Source organism: Xyrauchen texanus, chromosome 20 (assembly GCF_025860055.1).
Source record: "Xyrauchen texanus isolate HMW12.3.18 chromosome 20, RBS_HiC_50CHRs, whole genome shotgun sequence".
NCBI lineage: Eukaryota > Metazoa > Chordata > Actinopteri > Cypriniformes > Catostomidae > Xyrauchen > Xyrauchen texanus.
The window spans coordinates 455,081-472,896 of NC_068295.1; the positions used below are offsets into that span (position 1 = coordinate 455,081).

The 17,816-nt window shown below is 39.2% G+C and overlaps 1 protein-coding gene and 1 long non-coding RNA gene across 2 annotated transcripts in view; both read left to right on the forward strand.

Annotated features, from left to right (window-relative positions):
• The window catches only part of LOC127660820 (serine/threonine-protein kinase 32C-like), an 83,802-nt gene extending 67,561 nt beyond the window's left edge, over nucleotides 1–16,241 (forward strand). The window contains exon 3 of the mRNA XM_052151254.1: nucleotides 15,901–16,241. Within this exon, the coding sequence (XP_052007214.1) occupies nucleotides 15,901–16,056 (156 nt within the window). The 3' untranslated portion in view covers nucleotides 16,057–16,241. The remainder of the gene's footprint in view (nucleotides 1–15,900) is intronic.
• Nucleotides 2,159–5,338, forward strand: LOC127660830 (uncharacterized). Its single transcript, XR_007972695.1, has 5 exons — nucleotides 2,159–2,239; nucleotides 3,444–3,529; nucleotides 3,788–3,873; nucleotides 4,906–4,991; nucleotides 5,250–5,338. It is a non-coding gene; the product is annotated as an uncharacterized LOC127660830 (long non-coding RNA).
• Nucleotides 16,242–17,816: the final 1,575 nt, after the last annotated feature.

Consider the following 17,816-nt stretch of genomic DNA (forward strand, 5'->3'; position numbering starts at 1 on the left):
AAGACAAACACACACATATGACGGACATGTCTGTAAATGAACACTGCTCCCAAAGGCTAAAGCGGTAAGTGTTTCAGAGCATATAAACAAGTGTGACATTCATTTCTATCCAGGAGAGGTGTAAAAAGAATTGTTTTCCGCTGAACAGGGTGTAAAACAGTGAAGAGAAATGCTTCTTTTATTTAATGTACCCCCCCCCCCCACCAAAACCCAAATCTAACCATGACCATTAGTAGAGACAAAATACAATGTTTGGGATAAAAATGTGACCTCTTATCACGCTTGTAACTGTTTATACAAACGTGGTTACTTCCTCGTTTTAATGAGTGATCTCCCATGCAACTGATGCAACGTGCTATCAGTCATGCCACGAGGGAAAGTAAGTGTTGTTGAGCCATTCTAAATATGTCCAATGGGAGATAGGGCATGTCATTGAGTCGGCATACTGTTGCCAATCCTGGGGTACCGGAATTTTCGGAAACAGCGTTCCGACTTCCCATGTGATCATGTTGGCAGGTGAAACTACAGTGAACATTATTGAGATATTTCTGATAAAAGCACGTCTTCCACAGTAATGCAGATCAGATTTTATCACTACAGTAACACCTACAGCGGCAAGGAAAATGTATGTGAACCCTTTGGGATTAGTTTCTGCATTAATTGATCATAAAATGTGATCTGATCTTCATCAAAGTCGCAAGTATAGACAAACACAATGTGCTTAAACTAACAACACACACACAATTATAATATTTCATGTCTTTATTAAACACATCACATTAAAGATTCACAGTGCTGTGGAAAAAGTATGTGAACCCCTAGGCTAATTACACCAATAAAAGTCAGGAGTTGGCAAACCTGGCATCCACTTACTGAAACGAGATTGTAGGTGTGGGTTAGAGCTACTTTGACTTATAAAAATCACTCAAACATTTTGAGTTTGCTATTCACAAGAAGCATCTGCTGATGCTGATGTGGACCATGCCTTGCAAAAAAGAGATTTTAGAAGACCTACAATCAAGAACTGTTGCTTTGCATAAAGCTGGAAAGGGTTACAGAGTTATCTGGAAGAGTTTAGATATTCATCTGTCCACAGTGAGACAAACTGTCTATAAATGTAGATGACTTAGGACTATAGGTACTCTCTCTAGAAGTGGCCGTTAGATATTCATCTGTCCACAGTGAGACAAACTGTCTATAAATGTAGATGACTTAGGACTATAGGTACTCTCTCTAGAAGTGGCCGTTAGATATTCATCTGTGCACAGTGAGACAAACTGTCTATAAATGGAGATGATTTAGTACTATATGTACTCTCACTAGAAGTGGCCGTTAGATATTCATCTGTGCACAGTTAGACAAACTGTCTATAAATGGAGATGATTTAGGACTATAGGTACTCTCACTAGAAGTGGCTGTTAGATATTCATCTGTCCACAGTTAGACAAACTGTCTATAAATGGAGATGATTTAGTACTATAGGTACTCTCACTAGAAGTGGCCGTTAGATATTCATCTGTGCACAGTGAGACAAACTGTCTATAAATGGACATGATTTAGTACTATAGGTACTCTCTCTAGAAGTGGCCGTTAGATATTCATCTGTCCACAGTTAGACAAACTGTCTATAAATGGAGATGATTTAGTACTATAGGTACTCTCACTAGAAGTGGCCGTTAGATATTCATCTGTGCACAGTGAGACAAACTGTCTATAAATGGAGATGATTTAGTACTATATGTACTCTCACTAGAAGTGGCCGTTAGATATTCATCTGTGCACAGTTAGACAAACTGTCTATAAATGGAGATGATTTAGGACTATAGGTACTCTCACTAGAAGTGGCTGTTAGATATTCATCTGTCCACAGTTAGACAAACTGTCTATAAATGGAGATGATTTAGTACTATAGGTACTCTCACTAGAAGTGGCCGTTAGATATTCATCTGTGCACAGTGAGACAAACTGTCTATAAATGGACATGATTTAGTACTATAGGTACTCTCTCTAGAAGTGGCCGTTAGATATTCATCTGTCCACAGTGAGACAAACTGTCTATAAATGGAGATGATTTAGTACTATAGGTACTCTCACTAGAAGTGGCCGTTAGATATTCATCTGTGCACAGTGAGACAAACTGTCTATAAATGGAGATGATTTAGTACTATAGGTACTCTCACTAGAAGTGGCCGTTAGATATTCATCTGTTCACAGTTAGACAAACTGTCTATAAATGGAGGTGCTTTAGTACTATAGGTACTCTCACTAGAAGTGGCCGTTAGATATTCATCTGTGCACAGTGAGACAAACTGTCTATAAATGGAGGTGATTTAGTACTATAGGTACTCTCTCTAGAAGTGGCCGTTAGATATTCATCTGTCCACAGTGAGACAAACTGTCTATAAATGGAGATGATTTAGTACTATAGGTACTCTCACTAGAAGTGGCCGTTAGATATTCATCTGTCCACAGTGAGACAAACTGTCTATAAATGGAGATGATTTAGTACTATAGGTACTCTCTCTAGAAGTGGCCGTTAGATATTCATCTGTCCACAGTGAGACAAACTGTCTATAAATGGAGGTGATTTAGTACTATAGGTACTCTCTCTAGAAGTGGCCGTTAGATATTCATCTGTCCACAGTGAGACAAACTGTCTATAAATGGAGATGATTTAGTACTATAGGTACTCTCACTAGAAGTGGCCGTTAGATATTCATCTGTGCACAGTGAGACAAACTGTCTATAAATGGAGATGATTTAGTACTATAGGTACTCTCTCTAGAAGTGGCCGTTAGATATTCATCTGTGCACAGTGAGACAAACTGTCTATAAATGGAGATGATTTAGTACTATAGGTACTCTCTCTAGAAGTGGCCGTTAGATATTCATCTGTGCACAGTGAGACAAACTGTCTATAAATGGAGATGATTTAGTACTATAGGTACTCTCTCTAGAAGTGGCCGTTAGATATTCATCTGTGCACAGTGAGACAAACTGTCTATAAATGGAGATGATTTAGTACTATAGGTACTCTCTCTAGAAGTGGCCGTTAGATATTCATCTGTCCACAGTGAGACAAACTGTCTATAAATGGAGATGATTTAGTACTATAGGTACTCTCTCTAGAAGTGGCCGTTAGATATTCATCTGTCCACAGTGAGACAAACTGTCTATAAATGGAGATGATTTAGTACTATAGGTACTCTCACTAGAAGTGGCCGTTAGATATTCATCTGTGCACAGTGAGACAAACTGTCTATAAATGGAGGTGATTTAGTACTATAGGTACTCTCTCTAGAAGTGGCCGTTAGATATTCATCTGTGCACAGTGAGACAAACTGTCTATAAATGGAGATGATTTAGTACTATAGGTACTCTCACTAGAAGTGGCCGTTAGATATTCATCTGTCCACAGTTAGACAAACTGTCTATAAATGGAGGTGATTTAGTACTATAGGTACTCTCACTAGAAGTGGCCGTTAGATATTCATCTGTTCACAGTTAGACAAACTGTCTATAAATGGAGGTGATTTAGTACTATAGGTACTCTCACTAGAAGTGGCCGTTAGATATTCATCTGTCCACAGATAGACAAACTGTCTATAAATGGAGATGATTTAGTACTATAGGTACTCTCACTAGAAGTGACCGTTAGATATTCATCCATCCACAGTTAGACAAACTGTCTATAAATGGAGGTGATTTAGTACTATAGATACTGTCTCTATAAGTGGCCGTTAGATATTCATCTGTCCACAGTTAGACAAACTGTCTATAAATGGAGGTGATTTAGTACTATAGGTACTCTCACTAGAAGTGGCCGTTAGATATTCATCTGTTCACAGTTAGACAAACTGTCTATAAATGGAGGTGATTTGGTACTATAGGTACTCTCACTATATGTGGCCGTTAGATATTCATCTGTTCACAGTTAGACAAACTGTCTATAAATGGAGGTGATTTAGTACTATAGGTTCTCTCACTAGAAGTGACCGTTAGATATTCATCTGTGCACAGTTAGACAAACTGTCTATAAATGGAGATGATTTAGTACTATAGGTACTCTCACTAGAAGTGGTCGTTAGATATTCATCCATCCACAGATAGACAAACTGTCTATAAATGGAGGTGATTTAGTACTATAGGTACTCTCTCTATAAGTGGCCGTTAGATATTCATCTGTCCACAGCTAGACAAACTGTCTATAAATGGAGATGGTTTAGTACTATAGATACTCTCTTTATAAGTGGCCGTTAGATATTCATCTGTCCACAGTGAGACAAACTGTCTGTAAATGGAGATGATTTAGTACTATAGGTACTCTCACTAGAAGTGACCGTTAGATATTCATCTGTCCACAGTTAGACAAACTGTCTGTAAATGGAGGTGATTTAGTACTATAGATACTCTCTTTATAAGTGGCCGTTAGATATTCATCTGTCCACAGTGAGACAAACTGTCTATAAATGGAGATGATTTAGTACTATAGGTACTCTCACTAGAAGTGACCGTTAGATATTCATCTGTCCACAGTTAGACAAACTGTCTGTAAATGGAGGTGATTTAGTACTATAGATACTCTCTTTATAAGTGGCCGTTAGATATTCATCTGTCCACAGTGAGACAAACTGTCTGTAAATGGAGATGATTTAGTACTATAGGTACTCTCTCTAGAAGTGGCCGTTAGATATTCATCTGTGCACAGTGAGACAAACTGTCTATAAATGGAGATGATTTAGTACTATAGGTACTCTCACTAGAAGTGGCCGTTAGATATTCATCTGTGCACAGTGAGACAAACTGTCTATAAATGGAGATGATTTAGTACTATAGGTACTCTCACTAGAAGTGGCCGTTAGATATTCATCTGTCCACAGTTAGACAAACTGTCTATAAATGGAGGTGATTTAGTACTATAGGTACTCTCACTAGAAGTGGCCGTTAGATATTCATCTGTTCACAGTTAGACAAACTGTCTATAAATGGAGGTGATTTAGTACTATAGGTACTCTCACTAGAAGTGGCCGTTAGATATTCATCTGTCCACAGATAGACAAACTGTCTATAAATGGAGGTGATTTAGTACTATAGGTACTCTCACTAGAAGTGACCGTTAGATATTCATCCATCCACAGTTAGACAAACTGTCTATAAATGGAGGTGATTTAGTACTATAGATACTGTCTCTATAAGTGGCCGTTAGATATTCATCTGTCCACAGTTAGACAAACTGTCTATAAATGGAGGTGATTTAGTACTATAGGTACTCTCACTAGAAGTGGCCGTTAGATATTCATCTGTTCACAGTTAGACAAACTGTCTATAAATGGAGGTGATTTGGTACTATAGGTACTCTCACTATATGTGGCCGTTAGATATTCATCTGTTCACAGTGAGACAAACTGTCTGTAAATGGAGATGATTTAGTACTATAGGTACTCTCTCTAGAAGTGGCCGTTAGATATTCATCTGTCCACAGTTAGACAAACTGTCTATAAATGGAGGTGATTTAGTACTATAGATACTGTCTCTATAAGTGGCCGTTAGATATTCATCTGTCCACAGTTAGACAAACTGTCTATAAATGGAGGTGATTTAGTACTATAAGTACTCTCTCTAGAAGTGGCCGTTAGATATTCATCTGTCCACAGTTAGACAAACTGTCTATAAATGGAGGTGATTTAGTACTATAGATACTGTCTCTATAAGTGGCCGTTAGATATTCATCTGTCCACAGTTAGACAAACTGTCTATAAATGGAGGTGATTTAGTACTATAGGTACTCTCACTAGAAGTGGCCGTTAGATATTCATCTGTCCACAGTTAGACAAACTGTCTATAAATGGAGATGATTTAGTACTATTACTCTCACTAGAAGTGGCCGTTAGATATTCATCTGTCCACAGTTAGACAAACTGTCTATAAATGGAGATGATTTAGTACTATTACTCTCACTAGAAGTGGCCGTTAGATATTCATCTGTCCACAGTTAGACAAACTGTCTATAAATGGAGATGATTTAGTGCTATAGGTACTCTCACTAGAAGTGACCGTTAGATATTCATCTGTTCACAGTTAGACAAACTGTCTATAAATGGAGATGATTTAGTACTATAGGTACTCTATCTAGAAGTGGCCGTTAGATATTCATCTGTCCACAGTGAGACAAACTGTCTGTAAATGGAGATGATTTAGTACTATAGGTACTCTCTCTAGAAGTGGCCGTTAGATATTCATCTGTCCACAGTTAGACAAACTGTCTATAAATGGAGATGATTTAGTACTATAGGTACTCTCACTAGAAGTGGCCGTTAGATATTCATCTGTGCACAGTTAGACAAACTGTCTATAAATGGAGATGGTTTAGTACTATAGGTACTCTCACTAGAAGTGACCGTTAGATATACATCTGTCCACAGTTAGACAAACTGTCTATAAATGGAGGTGATTTAGTACTATAGATACTCTCTTTATAAGTGGCCGTTAGATATTCATCTGTCCACAGTGAGACAAACTGTCTATAAATGGAGATGATTTAGTACTATAGGTACTCTCTCTAGAAGTGGCCGTTAGATATTCATCTGTCCACAGTTAGACAAACTGTCTATAAATGAAGATGATTTAGTACTACAGGTACTCTCTCTAGAAGTGGCTGTTAGATATTCATCTGTCCACAGTTAGACAAACTGTCTATAAATGGAGATGATTTAGTACTATAGGTACTCTCTCTAGAAGTGGCCGTTAGATATTCATCTGTCACAGTTAGACAAACTGTCTATAAATGGAGATGATTTAGTACTATAGGTACTCTCACTAGAAGTGGCCGTTAGATATTCATCTGTCCACAGTTAGACAAACTGTCTATAAATGGAGATGATTTAGTACTATAGGTACTCTCTCTAGAAGTGGCCGTCCAGACAAGATGACTGAGAGGGAACACCGCAGAATGATCAATGAGGTAAAGAAGAACCCTAGAGTGACAGATCATTGAATCATTGTAATCCAAGGAATCATTGGAACTGGTGAACATCTCTGTTCATGAGTCTACTATACGGAAAACCTTAAACAGGTATGGTGTTCATGTTAGGACATCATGAATGAAGCCGCTGCTTTCCAATAAATCATTACTGTGCACCTGAAGTTTGCCAAAGACCACATTGGCACTCCACAACACTACTGGAAAAATGTTGTGTGGACTGATGAAACTACGGTTGAAATGTATTATAATTGTGTGTGTGTTGTTAGTTTAAGCACATTGTGTTTGTCTATACTTGCGACTTTGATGAAGATCAGATCACAATTTATGATCAATTAATGCAGAAAGCCAGCTAATCCCAAAGGGTTCACTTACTTTTTCTTGTCCCTATGAATATCACCATAAAACAGGCATAAGTGTTCTGCGCAGCCAACAACTGACCTTTAACTGGCCTCTTTAATGTGTGTTGAGGCAGAATCACAGGTGTTCATAATGAATATTTATGAAATAGAAAAGAACTGCACACTGCTATAAATGCTCCCATGTCATTTAATATAATAAAAAAGTCAACGTTTCGAACACTAGAGGCTTCGTCAGGCAGTATAATGAATATTTAACAATAAAACACAGCCAGCATGAGTTTAATGTTCTTAATTGTGCTGTGTATGAGCATTTAGAGAGATAAAGGTGATATTAATGAGATTATCTTTTAGATAATAAATTACCATTGATTAATGCATTGAAAATCATTTAATTATAGTGTATAACTAAAACACAAACACTACTGAAATATACATACTATTTACACTATATATATGATTTACAGTATATATCCCCTCCAGATATCTTGTCTCAATAGAATGCCATCTTATTTGTACCGTTTCTGTTTGTTCAATGTTTTATTTAGTTGTGCAGCAGATGATAAGTTGTCAGTGTGTGCTGATCCATGAGGGGGATGCTCAGATACTGTGTTTTTATTGGTGGAGATGTGGCCTGCAGGCAGGTTTATATTGCAGGTGTCTTCTGTGAATTTCACGATCACAGCTGGATCAAAGTTGATGCAATTAGAAACAATTTCAGTGTTTTTATCCCCCAAAATGTGTCTGTGAGGTAAAACAAAAAACTGCTGTCATTCAGTTTTCAGGCCTTAAAGGCTATTCTAAAGTTCAGAAAAACACTCTTTAATTGGATATTTTGAAGGCAATTTCAGCTAGATAATGTAGTTTGTCTCAACGGAAGTGCTAAATTATGTGATGGTGGCCTCTGCCTTTCTACCAAGCTAAACACCCTAGCGACCAGCTTGTAGACCTTAGAAAGCAGCTAGATCACCCTAGCAATGCCTAGCAACCAGGCAAATACCCAAGCAACAATCTAAAACACACTAGCAACATGCTAGAATACCCTAGCAACCAACAAGAACACCCTATTAATGCCTATCAATCAACCAAAGCACCCTAGAAATAAGCCAAACACCCCAGCAACAAGCTAGAATACCCTAGCAACCAACAAGAACACCCTATTAATGACTATCAATCAACCAAAACACCCTATCAACCAAGCAGAACACATTTGCAACAGGCTAAATCACCCTAGCAATGTCTAGCAATCAAACAAAACACCTGTGCAACCAGCCAGAATACCCTAGCAATCAGCTACATCAGCCTAGCAATGCCTAGCAACCAACCAAAGCACCCTAGCAACTGTAACACCCTAGTAACCTACTAGAACACCATATCTATGCCTAGCAAGCAACCAGGCAGAACACCCTAGCAATCAGCTACAACAGCCTAGCAACCAATCAAACCACCCAAGCAATTAGCCAGAACACTCCAGCAACAAGCACATTAGCAATCAGCTACAAAAGCCTTGCAATGCCTAGTAACCAACAAAAGCACCCTAGCTACAAGCCACAACACACTAGCAACAGGCTAAAACACCCTAGCAATGCCTAACAACCAAACAAAACACCCTTGCAACCAGCCAGAACACCCTAGCAATCAGCTACAACAGCCTAGGAATGCCTTGCAACAAACCAAAGCACCCTAGCAATTAGCCAGAACACTCCAGCAACAAGCTAGAATACCCTAGTAACCAACTAGAACACCCCATCAATTCCTAGCAACCAACCAAAACATCCTAGCAACCAGGCAGAACACCCTAGCAACAGGTTAAAACACCCTAGTGATGCCTAGCAACCAAACAAAACACCCAAGAAGCCAAACAGAATACCCTAGCAATCAGCTACAACAGCCTTGCAATGCCTAGTAACCAACCAAAGCACCCTAGCTACAAGCCAGAACACACTTGCAACAGGCTAAAGCACCCTATCAATGCCTAGCAACTAAACAAAACACCCATGCAACCAACTAGAACACCCTAGCAATCAGCTACATCACACTAGCAATGCCTAGCAACCAAACAAAGCACTTTTGCAACAAGCCAGAACATCACAGCATCAAGCTAGAATACCCTATCAATGCCTAACAACCAACCAAAACACCATAGCAACCAGTAAGTAATGCACTGTCTGTCTGCATTTCAGTCACTATGAGGCCAGTATAACCTTTCAAACGTTTTTAAACAAGGCTTTGTCTTAAAGTTAACGTGACAGAGGTGTAGTAGGTGTAACATCTGTTATGGTCACATGTTTTGCCATGTCTTTTTTTTATAGATTTAATTATTATACTTTGTCTAGTGTATGTAGTTTTGTTTTACAGTACGTCCTTTATTTCTAAATTTCTAAATGTTGTTGTAGTTCTTGCTGTTTTGTCTCTCCAGCTGTGTCTTGTCAGGTTAATTAGTAGGGATGGGACAATATATCTAATTTCAATATATTGCGAACCAAAAAAATGACTGTAAAGGGATCAATGGAAAGGAAGGAGGCGAGAACCAGCTTGACAATATAAATAATGGTTTAATAATACTTCCTGTATACACACTAAAATTTAAACGAGAGGGAAAAGGCCAACGCAGAGCGTCAGTGAGAGAGAGAGATGAAAAAAAAAAACTCCACCCTCTCCACCAGAGTCAGACTCACGACCCCCGGTGGTCAGAACGCCCCTCCGCGTTCTCTGCGACTCGTGGGGACACTCCTCTGCCCATGGCAGCGGCCCTACCGCTCCAGGCGGTCGGGGAACACTTCCCTCCTCCCCTTGCGGACGGCGGTCTTGCTCTGACCCCTCCGCGTTTCTGGGGGATGGCAGGGGTCTCCTCCGCCCCTGTCAGTGGCTCCATCGCTCCAGGCGGTCGGGGAGTCCAGTCCCCACTCGCCTCGCGGACGGTGACCGTTCAGCACGTCCGGGCGGTCGGGCTACTCCCTCCCCCGGTGGATGGCAGCGGCGCTCCCCTGGGTGGACGGCAGTGTCGAGGACTCCGAGACGGGCATCCCTCCTCCTTCCCGGGCTTCGGCACCAGTGTAAAGGGATCAAAGGAAAGGAAGGAGGCGAGAACCGGCTTGACAATATAAATAATGGTTTAATAATAAACTGAAACTTTAACAGACAAACACACATGACGGACATGTCCGTTAACGATATCTCTCTCGCCGCACCACCGTCTGTCATCGGCCTTTATCCCTCTCGGAGGCTTAATTTGCCTGATAAGGGACCGGGTGTGTATGATCACGACCCGGCCCCGCCCTCCGCCCTGCCACAATGACAAACGATATCGTGGCATAACTCGTTTTCTGTCCATGTGATCACAAATGAAAAGCATCACTTGATTAAACCACTTCTGTACTGTTTACAGGGTTCACACAAGGTCATTAGTGCTCAAATTTAGCTTTCAGTCATGTAAGTACTGGCATACCTGGAAAATCACCTTGTTTTGATGAAAAGTGCTTGAGATTAAAGCCGATCATTTCCTCCATGTAATGTGTGTCCATCACAAGCTCCTTTCAGACAGAGATCCCGGTATTAATCCCGGGAAAAGTAGTTCCTGCAACTGTTCTGGGACTGTTAAATTAGTGCATTTACACTGTAATCTGTGCTCACATTCACACACATTCATAAAGAACAAAGTGACATCGTGATGTGACGTCTCATGTAAAGCGTCTTGAGTTTCCTGATAACCGCATCCTTTCCCTCGAGAAGCCACTCTTCATCCTCTTGTAAACAAATGACTGGGCGAGTAGCTCCACGGTCCCTGTATGAGACTCACATGTTAGCCAGTTTTAATGGTTTTATTCCAGCAGTTATAAACAGCTCATAAGATCATTTTTGTTGTGTTTGATATGAATTGTTTATGTGTTACCGTGCGTTCACACCAGAAGCGGCGAGAGCGTCAAAATTCGCTCTGGCTGCCCTGCCTTCGACGCTCGTGGACGCTCGAGGACACTCGTGGACACTCTGACGTAGTTGAAATAGGCCGCAACGTTTGTTCAGAGTACTTTGTTTTGTGAACTATATTTAAAGGGGCCACAATTTAAACATCCAGACATTTCGACCATTTACTTTTTGCCGACCGATCACAAGTAGCGTATATCCTCATGAACTCTTTAAAATGTGAAAATAAGAAATTGATCGATGGCAGTAAGTAATTAAAATTATAGTTGTTTGTTATCAAAATAAAACACATTTGTAATAATAACTGTGGTCTTGGTTGTTTTATATCCCTGTAAGCAAACAGGGACAGATCATATATTACTGGGAAACCCGTCACGGCAATAATCAGTTTCTCCTCCATTTTATCTTCGGAACGAATGTTTGGTGGGAACCAAAGTTGACACGGTTGTGTTCTCTAGACTTCGCTAGAGCGGAGCACGTCTATATTCCAATAGGTTGCCACCGAACCGCGTCACAGCTCATTACCATAATGTTGCCAGCACTTGAACTTCCATCTGACGCCCACACCGCCCAAGACTCGCCGCGCCGCTTCTCGCCACCGAGAGACGCTGGCTGTCATTGAAAATGAACGACTTCCGGTCGATTTGACGCTCTCGCCGCCTCTGGTGTGAACGTATGGTTATTGGCTACCAACTGAAATGCCTCCCAATGACAATAAAGAGTGAAATAACTGTCTACAAAATAAATAATAATACAAATAAATACATTACGGCATCAAGGTGAATTGCAATATTATTAATATTAAATAATAGAACATCCATCCATCCATCCATCGTCAACCGCTTATCCTGTGTACAGGGTCGCGGATAATAGAACATTTTAATTAAAAAAAAATGTATAATTTTCAGTGCAAGTCATCTTGTCGATCAGGATTTCTACAAGCTTTAAAATAAAAAATTAATAGCTATATTTGGGAGAAAAACAGAAATGAATGAATATCAACTAACGTGTTGGAAAATAGCAATAAATAAATTTTCCGACATTCGCTCTGAATGAATTGTAAATGATTGTTTTTATTTCTATAACTAATATTTAAAATGGAAACGTTCATTTCTTTACTTGTATATTTTAAAGAAATAGTCCCGAGTCCAGTCACACAATGCCGTGAATGAAAACGGTTTATGACAGCCGTATGTCATGTCAATATGTCATGCTGTTGTGTCACGTGACTCGTGCAGCAGAAGTTTAACCCTTAAATGACCGTCTAGAGTCTTGTGAACCGTGTTCAGTCAGTTTTTATACATTAAAATGATGTATTGTGTACAGCGAAGCCCAAATATAACATCCACACATGTGGACACGGGGTCACAAGAGGTTAATATCTTTCTGTTTTTTAAAGTCAGATAAAAAAATTCAAAAGAAATATACGTTTTGATCTCACACAACATGGATGCGCTAAAGAGGCGCTCGTTGAACTCTTAAAGTGACAGTAACCGTTTTAGCACTTCTTATACAAATGAATGATGAAGATGATATAAGATTAATTTATAGAATGTAGATTTTTGTAGAAACTCTTATTTAAACTTGTGTATAAACACTCTTTATTTTAATGTCTATTTTAATGTGTGAGTTCTGTTAAATATCTGCTCAATCTCTGTGAATACAGTTTTAATGGCTGTGATTATTTTAGCATCAGACAGTTATTGATCGTGTGGTTTCTGCGCTCAGACGTGTCAGATATATGATAGCATGTATCGTCTTGGGTTCCCTCGCTCCTCTGTGGTCCGCTTGTCTCATCTGTCTCTGATAAGAGGGATTTTTCACTCATGTTAACTTTTACAGATGTTAGGTGTTAAATGTAGAATATAAATGTGAAAACAGACTGTAAACCAGAAGAAGGAAATGTAATAAAGAAATGAGCAATAGAGAGTGTTTCTGAGAACCAGTTTTCTTCCCATTGCATGCAAATAACGAGCAAATAACGAGCTAAAGTTTGGACAGATATCAGGATATCTTGTGATCTCGTCCTGCAGATGAGGTGTAATGGCTGAATGATGTAACCCAGGCCGAGAATCTTCTCCTGTTCTCATTCTTAACGAGAACGCCCACATCTTTCTATGTCCAAAACTCGTTTCAGCACTTCCGGGCTGTTTATGTCTTTCTCTTTGACACATGAGCAGAACCGCAGCATTAATAATGATAATGATGATGTCATGAGAGACCCGTATGACCTCTCCTGACCTCCACTGCCCCACTCCTGACTGTACTTGACCTTTTATATCTGTTTCACATCATTCACACACTTGATTATCGTTTAATGAGATTTTAATGCAGATTCTGTGCTCATTCATGACCTTTGACCTCTGATATTTTGTGCAGTGTGCCAAATGAGGCGTGCGGATATAAACGGGATGCAAACCGATCCTTGATGGAATATGATGACCTTATGTTGTTTTAATTATTGTGGCCCACACACTGAACACACACACACTAGATCTGAGTTTGGGAAACTACTTTGTATCTTCAGTTACTCTAAATGATGAGTAAATTATTATTTAAATAAGTAGGTAAACTACAGGATACTGACAAATAGTAGAAAACTAATACAGAATTATTGTTTCCATTCAAGGGTTTTTTTGGGCGAATAATGTCGATAATTCAAATGTCGTGAAAAGCTGGTTTGGAAACCCATTTGTCGAGAAAATTGGCATTAACACAAAAACATAAGGTCACATGACAGAATTTGCCCCAATCGTTAGCCTGTTAATCATGACGATAAGGTACACATCCTTGAAAGCCAGTTTATTGTACGTTATTATTGATTTTAACGGCGGATAGATCCGATACTGCAAACGTGACACTAACAGGAGTGCAACACAAATCTCTCGTATCATGCACCGGTCATCGACAAGTACAAGGAGAACAAATGAACGAACACTGTTTGTGATTCATTTAATCGCTGTAGAAATACGTTTATTTATTAAAGCTGTTTTTCCACATCATTCACAATAACAGACGGCAGTCACGGGATTATCCCATAATACAAACAACATCATTTCTGTGCACAACGATGAATTAAATTAAAAATAAATACACAATACTGGAGAAAAGCATCAGTGTGCCCAATTCTGTTAAATTATTGTTTATACTTTTGATAAAATGCAGGAAAATTCCCTGTATGAAATTTAATTTATTACCAAATGTATAAAGCATTAAATAAAATAAATAATTACCAAACCAAAAAATATATATTTTTATGTCTATATATGCCTTTTCTTTACACACAATGAGCCGTTAAATTCTGGTAATACAACTATGGTTAATTTGTGGTATGTGAACCATGGTTACTACAGTTTTACTCTAATATTACATCAATATTACTATAGTAAAACCATGGTATCAAAACCATGGTTACTAAAGTCATGGTTACTACAGTTTTACTATAGTAAAACTATGGTTAATTTTCATAAGGGCTATTTGTCCAAAATAGCTTTTGAACATGTTAAGTCCTAAAATGTCTTAAATTCATTTTTCTAAAATGTAAGGTCATATATAGTCTTAAATGGTATATAAAAAAGCCTTAATTATCATACTAGCACATTGTAGATGATTGTAAAAGTGCACATGGTGTAATCAGTGAAGCACACAGTGTTGCCAACTAGTTTCAACGGAAAGTAGCTAAAGCCTGCTCGAAAAGTCGTTAAACGTCGCTAGATGACGTCATACGCTCATTAACATATTCGTGAAGTCATCGCGTCTCATTTGCATTTTGCATAGTGTCCGGCCTTTACATGTGCTTACCTTACAATCACTCAGAGAGAAAGTTAGAAGCGACGGTAACTTTCTTATCTTTTCTCTCACACAGCGTTCAGCCATAACAAACCACTTTTGTGCATATTTACTCAAATCTATGTGCATGTTTACAAAACAAATCTGCATGTTTACAAAATGTTTTGCATATTTACAAAAAATAAGTAAGCGTCTGAATTCAGAGATTTTAGAAACAGGAATGACCAACAGTCTAAAAATCTCCTGTGATTAAGTGCATGAAAATAATAAAAATAAACGGTCAAATTAAACTGTAAAACTAAAGGGGAGCAAACAATACAGATTCGTGATTGGTCATTGACGGCGCTGTTTGCACATGCGCAGCTCATGTCAGCTGCAGTGCGGTCAACTGATTGTGCTGCTCCGCCTGATCACAGGACAACACGCCCACGCGCTCGCGGGGCAGTAATGGCGACTTTCTTCTACGGAAGTAGCAAAGGTTTGTCCAAAAAGTCGTCACGATTTTTCGCTAGTCACTTTTCTGAACAAAAGTCGCAAAAAAAGTTCTGAAAAGTCGCTGAGTTGGCAACACTGCACATACATTTCAAAATAAGAGTCCCAGGCTGGATTAAAGTTAAAAATCCCAGTTATGTAGTTAGTCATTTTACCTCTAAAAGTTACTCCCTATAAAAACTATTGATAGTTGAATATATGTTCAAAGCACAATCTGAAAGTTCTCATATTTGTATGCCTAAAGCTCAATGTGTCAACTCAATTTCACTCAATTTCTTAATTTAAAAGTGCTTTATTGTCATGATTGTGTTTACATACTCTCTAATCTCTAGCGTGTCTGTTTTCTCTCTTGCACAGGTGTGTATCGTGCAGAAACGGGACACAGAAAAGATGTACGCAATGAAGTACATGAACAAACAACAGTGTATCGAGCGCGACGAGGTCCGGAACGTCTTCAGAGAGCTCGAGATCCTTCAGGACATTGAACACGTGTTTCTAGTGAATCTCTGGTGACTTTCTCTCTTGTGTTTCTGTGCACACGCATGACTGTTTTATACTCAGTCTTAAAGGAACCCAAAAATGAAAGTTCTGTCATCATTTACTCACCCTTGTGTTGTTCCAAACCCGTATGGCTTTCTTTCTTCAACGGAAAACAAGAGGAGATGTTTACCTGAATGTTCATAAAACTATGTGACAGAAATCTGAAATCATGCAGTTGTTAACTAAAAATATACATTTTCATGATACTTGCATGCTCCGTTGTGCACGTCTGTAAGATGCATTGCATTATCTTCAGCATTATGAAACGTTACACTTAAACAGTCTTAACTGACAGTAACAGCCTTAATCCTAATCTGTTTAATGTGACTCCTCAACCCGAAACAAGATAATCCAGTAATCCCACCAGTGGGGATTTCTTTAAGACTGCAAGGGAAGCTCAGCTTCCCCTATAATATCAAAAAAATAATGGTCAAATATGTACTATTGTGTAAACAATTTATTGACTAAAAATGCGTTAGAACACGTTCATCTCGAAGACGAGTTCGTTCAGAATCAGCTACATTACATATAGCAGGTCGGCTGACTTGATTTACTTCTCATACATTCCCGTAGCGTCAGTGCATTTCCCTGTTGAAGCCGAAGCGTCCATTGACTTCAATGGGGCTGCTCTGAACAGTTTTTTCAGTGCTCGAAAATAGACGGTCATTGGATAAATGCTGCGATTATGTCCCGCCCACGGACGCTCAGCGTCTCTGGGGGTGAATGAGGAGTGGGCTGGCCCGGACTCCGGGCTTCGCGTGATGATTGGAGGATCTGTCGAAGACTGCATCTCCTTTTGATTGACAGCGAATCTGTACTATAAGAAGTCACTGAAGCTATTTCAGCTCAGTCCCATCGCGGATTTCTCAAGTGTAGTCGAAAGACAAACTGCTGCAACCTATTTCTTTATATTTGTTTGGCGAAATTGCTAGTCAATTTGCATAATACATTTCACACAATTATACACCACATTCCTTGTTTCAGTTTTACCAAGTTTAATATATTTTTGTTTTAGAGCGTTCGTTCGTTCGCTCGTTCGTTCATTCATACAGTAGGCTAGGCTAGCGTCGTACGGGTGAAACTGCGCACGATGGCAGACGGTGCTAATATTGTCGACCTGATTTTGGCGAAGCCATTTGAAAGTCTTCCTTACGAGGAAAAAATTAGAATTAAACAGCAGGGCAGATCAACACCTAAGATTGATTTAGTGCAAAAAATAGGGTAAATAAGTTTATAATGTAGGCCGAAAATGAGCTTCCCCTCTTTGAAAGACCAGCAGCCGCCACTGAATCCCACATATCGATTGTGTGTTTGACATCACATGCAGTGACGTGTGTGACAGTGTGTGTGTGAGGAGAGAGAGGAGAGAGTGAGTCATGGTGGTGTATGACGAGAGAGAGTGTGTGTGAGAGAGTGTGTGTATGTGTGGTGTATAAATATAATGAGAGAGAGATGGTGTATGTGTGTGTATAAATATAATGAGAGAGGTGTGTGGCGTGTGTATATAATATAATGAGAGAGAGAGAGAGTGTGTGTGTGTGTGTATGATAGTGTTGTATAAATATAATGAGAGAGTGTGTGTGTATGTGTGTGTGTATAAATATAATGAGAGAGAGAGAGTGTGTATGAATATGATGTGATGATGTGTGTGTATAAGCATATAATGAGAGAGAGAGAGGTATGTGTGTGTGTATGAATGTGTGGAGGTATGTGATATAAATATAATGAGAGAG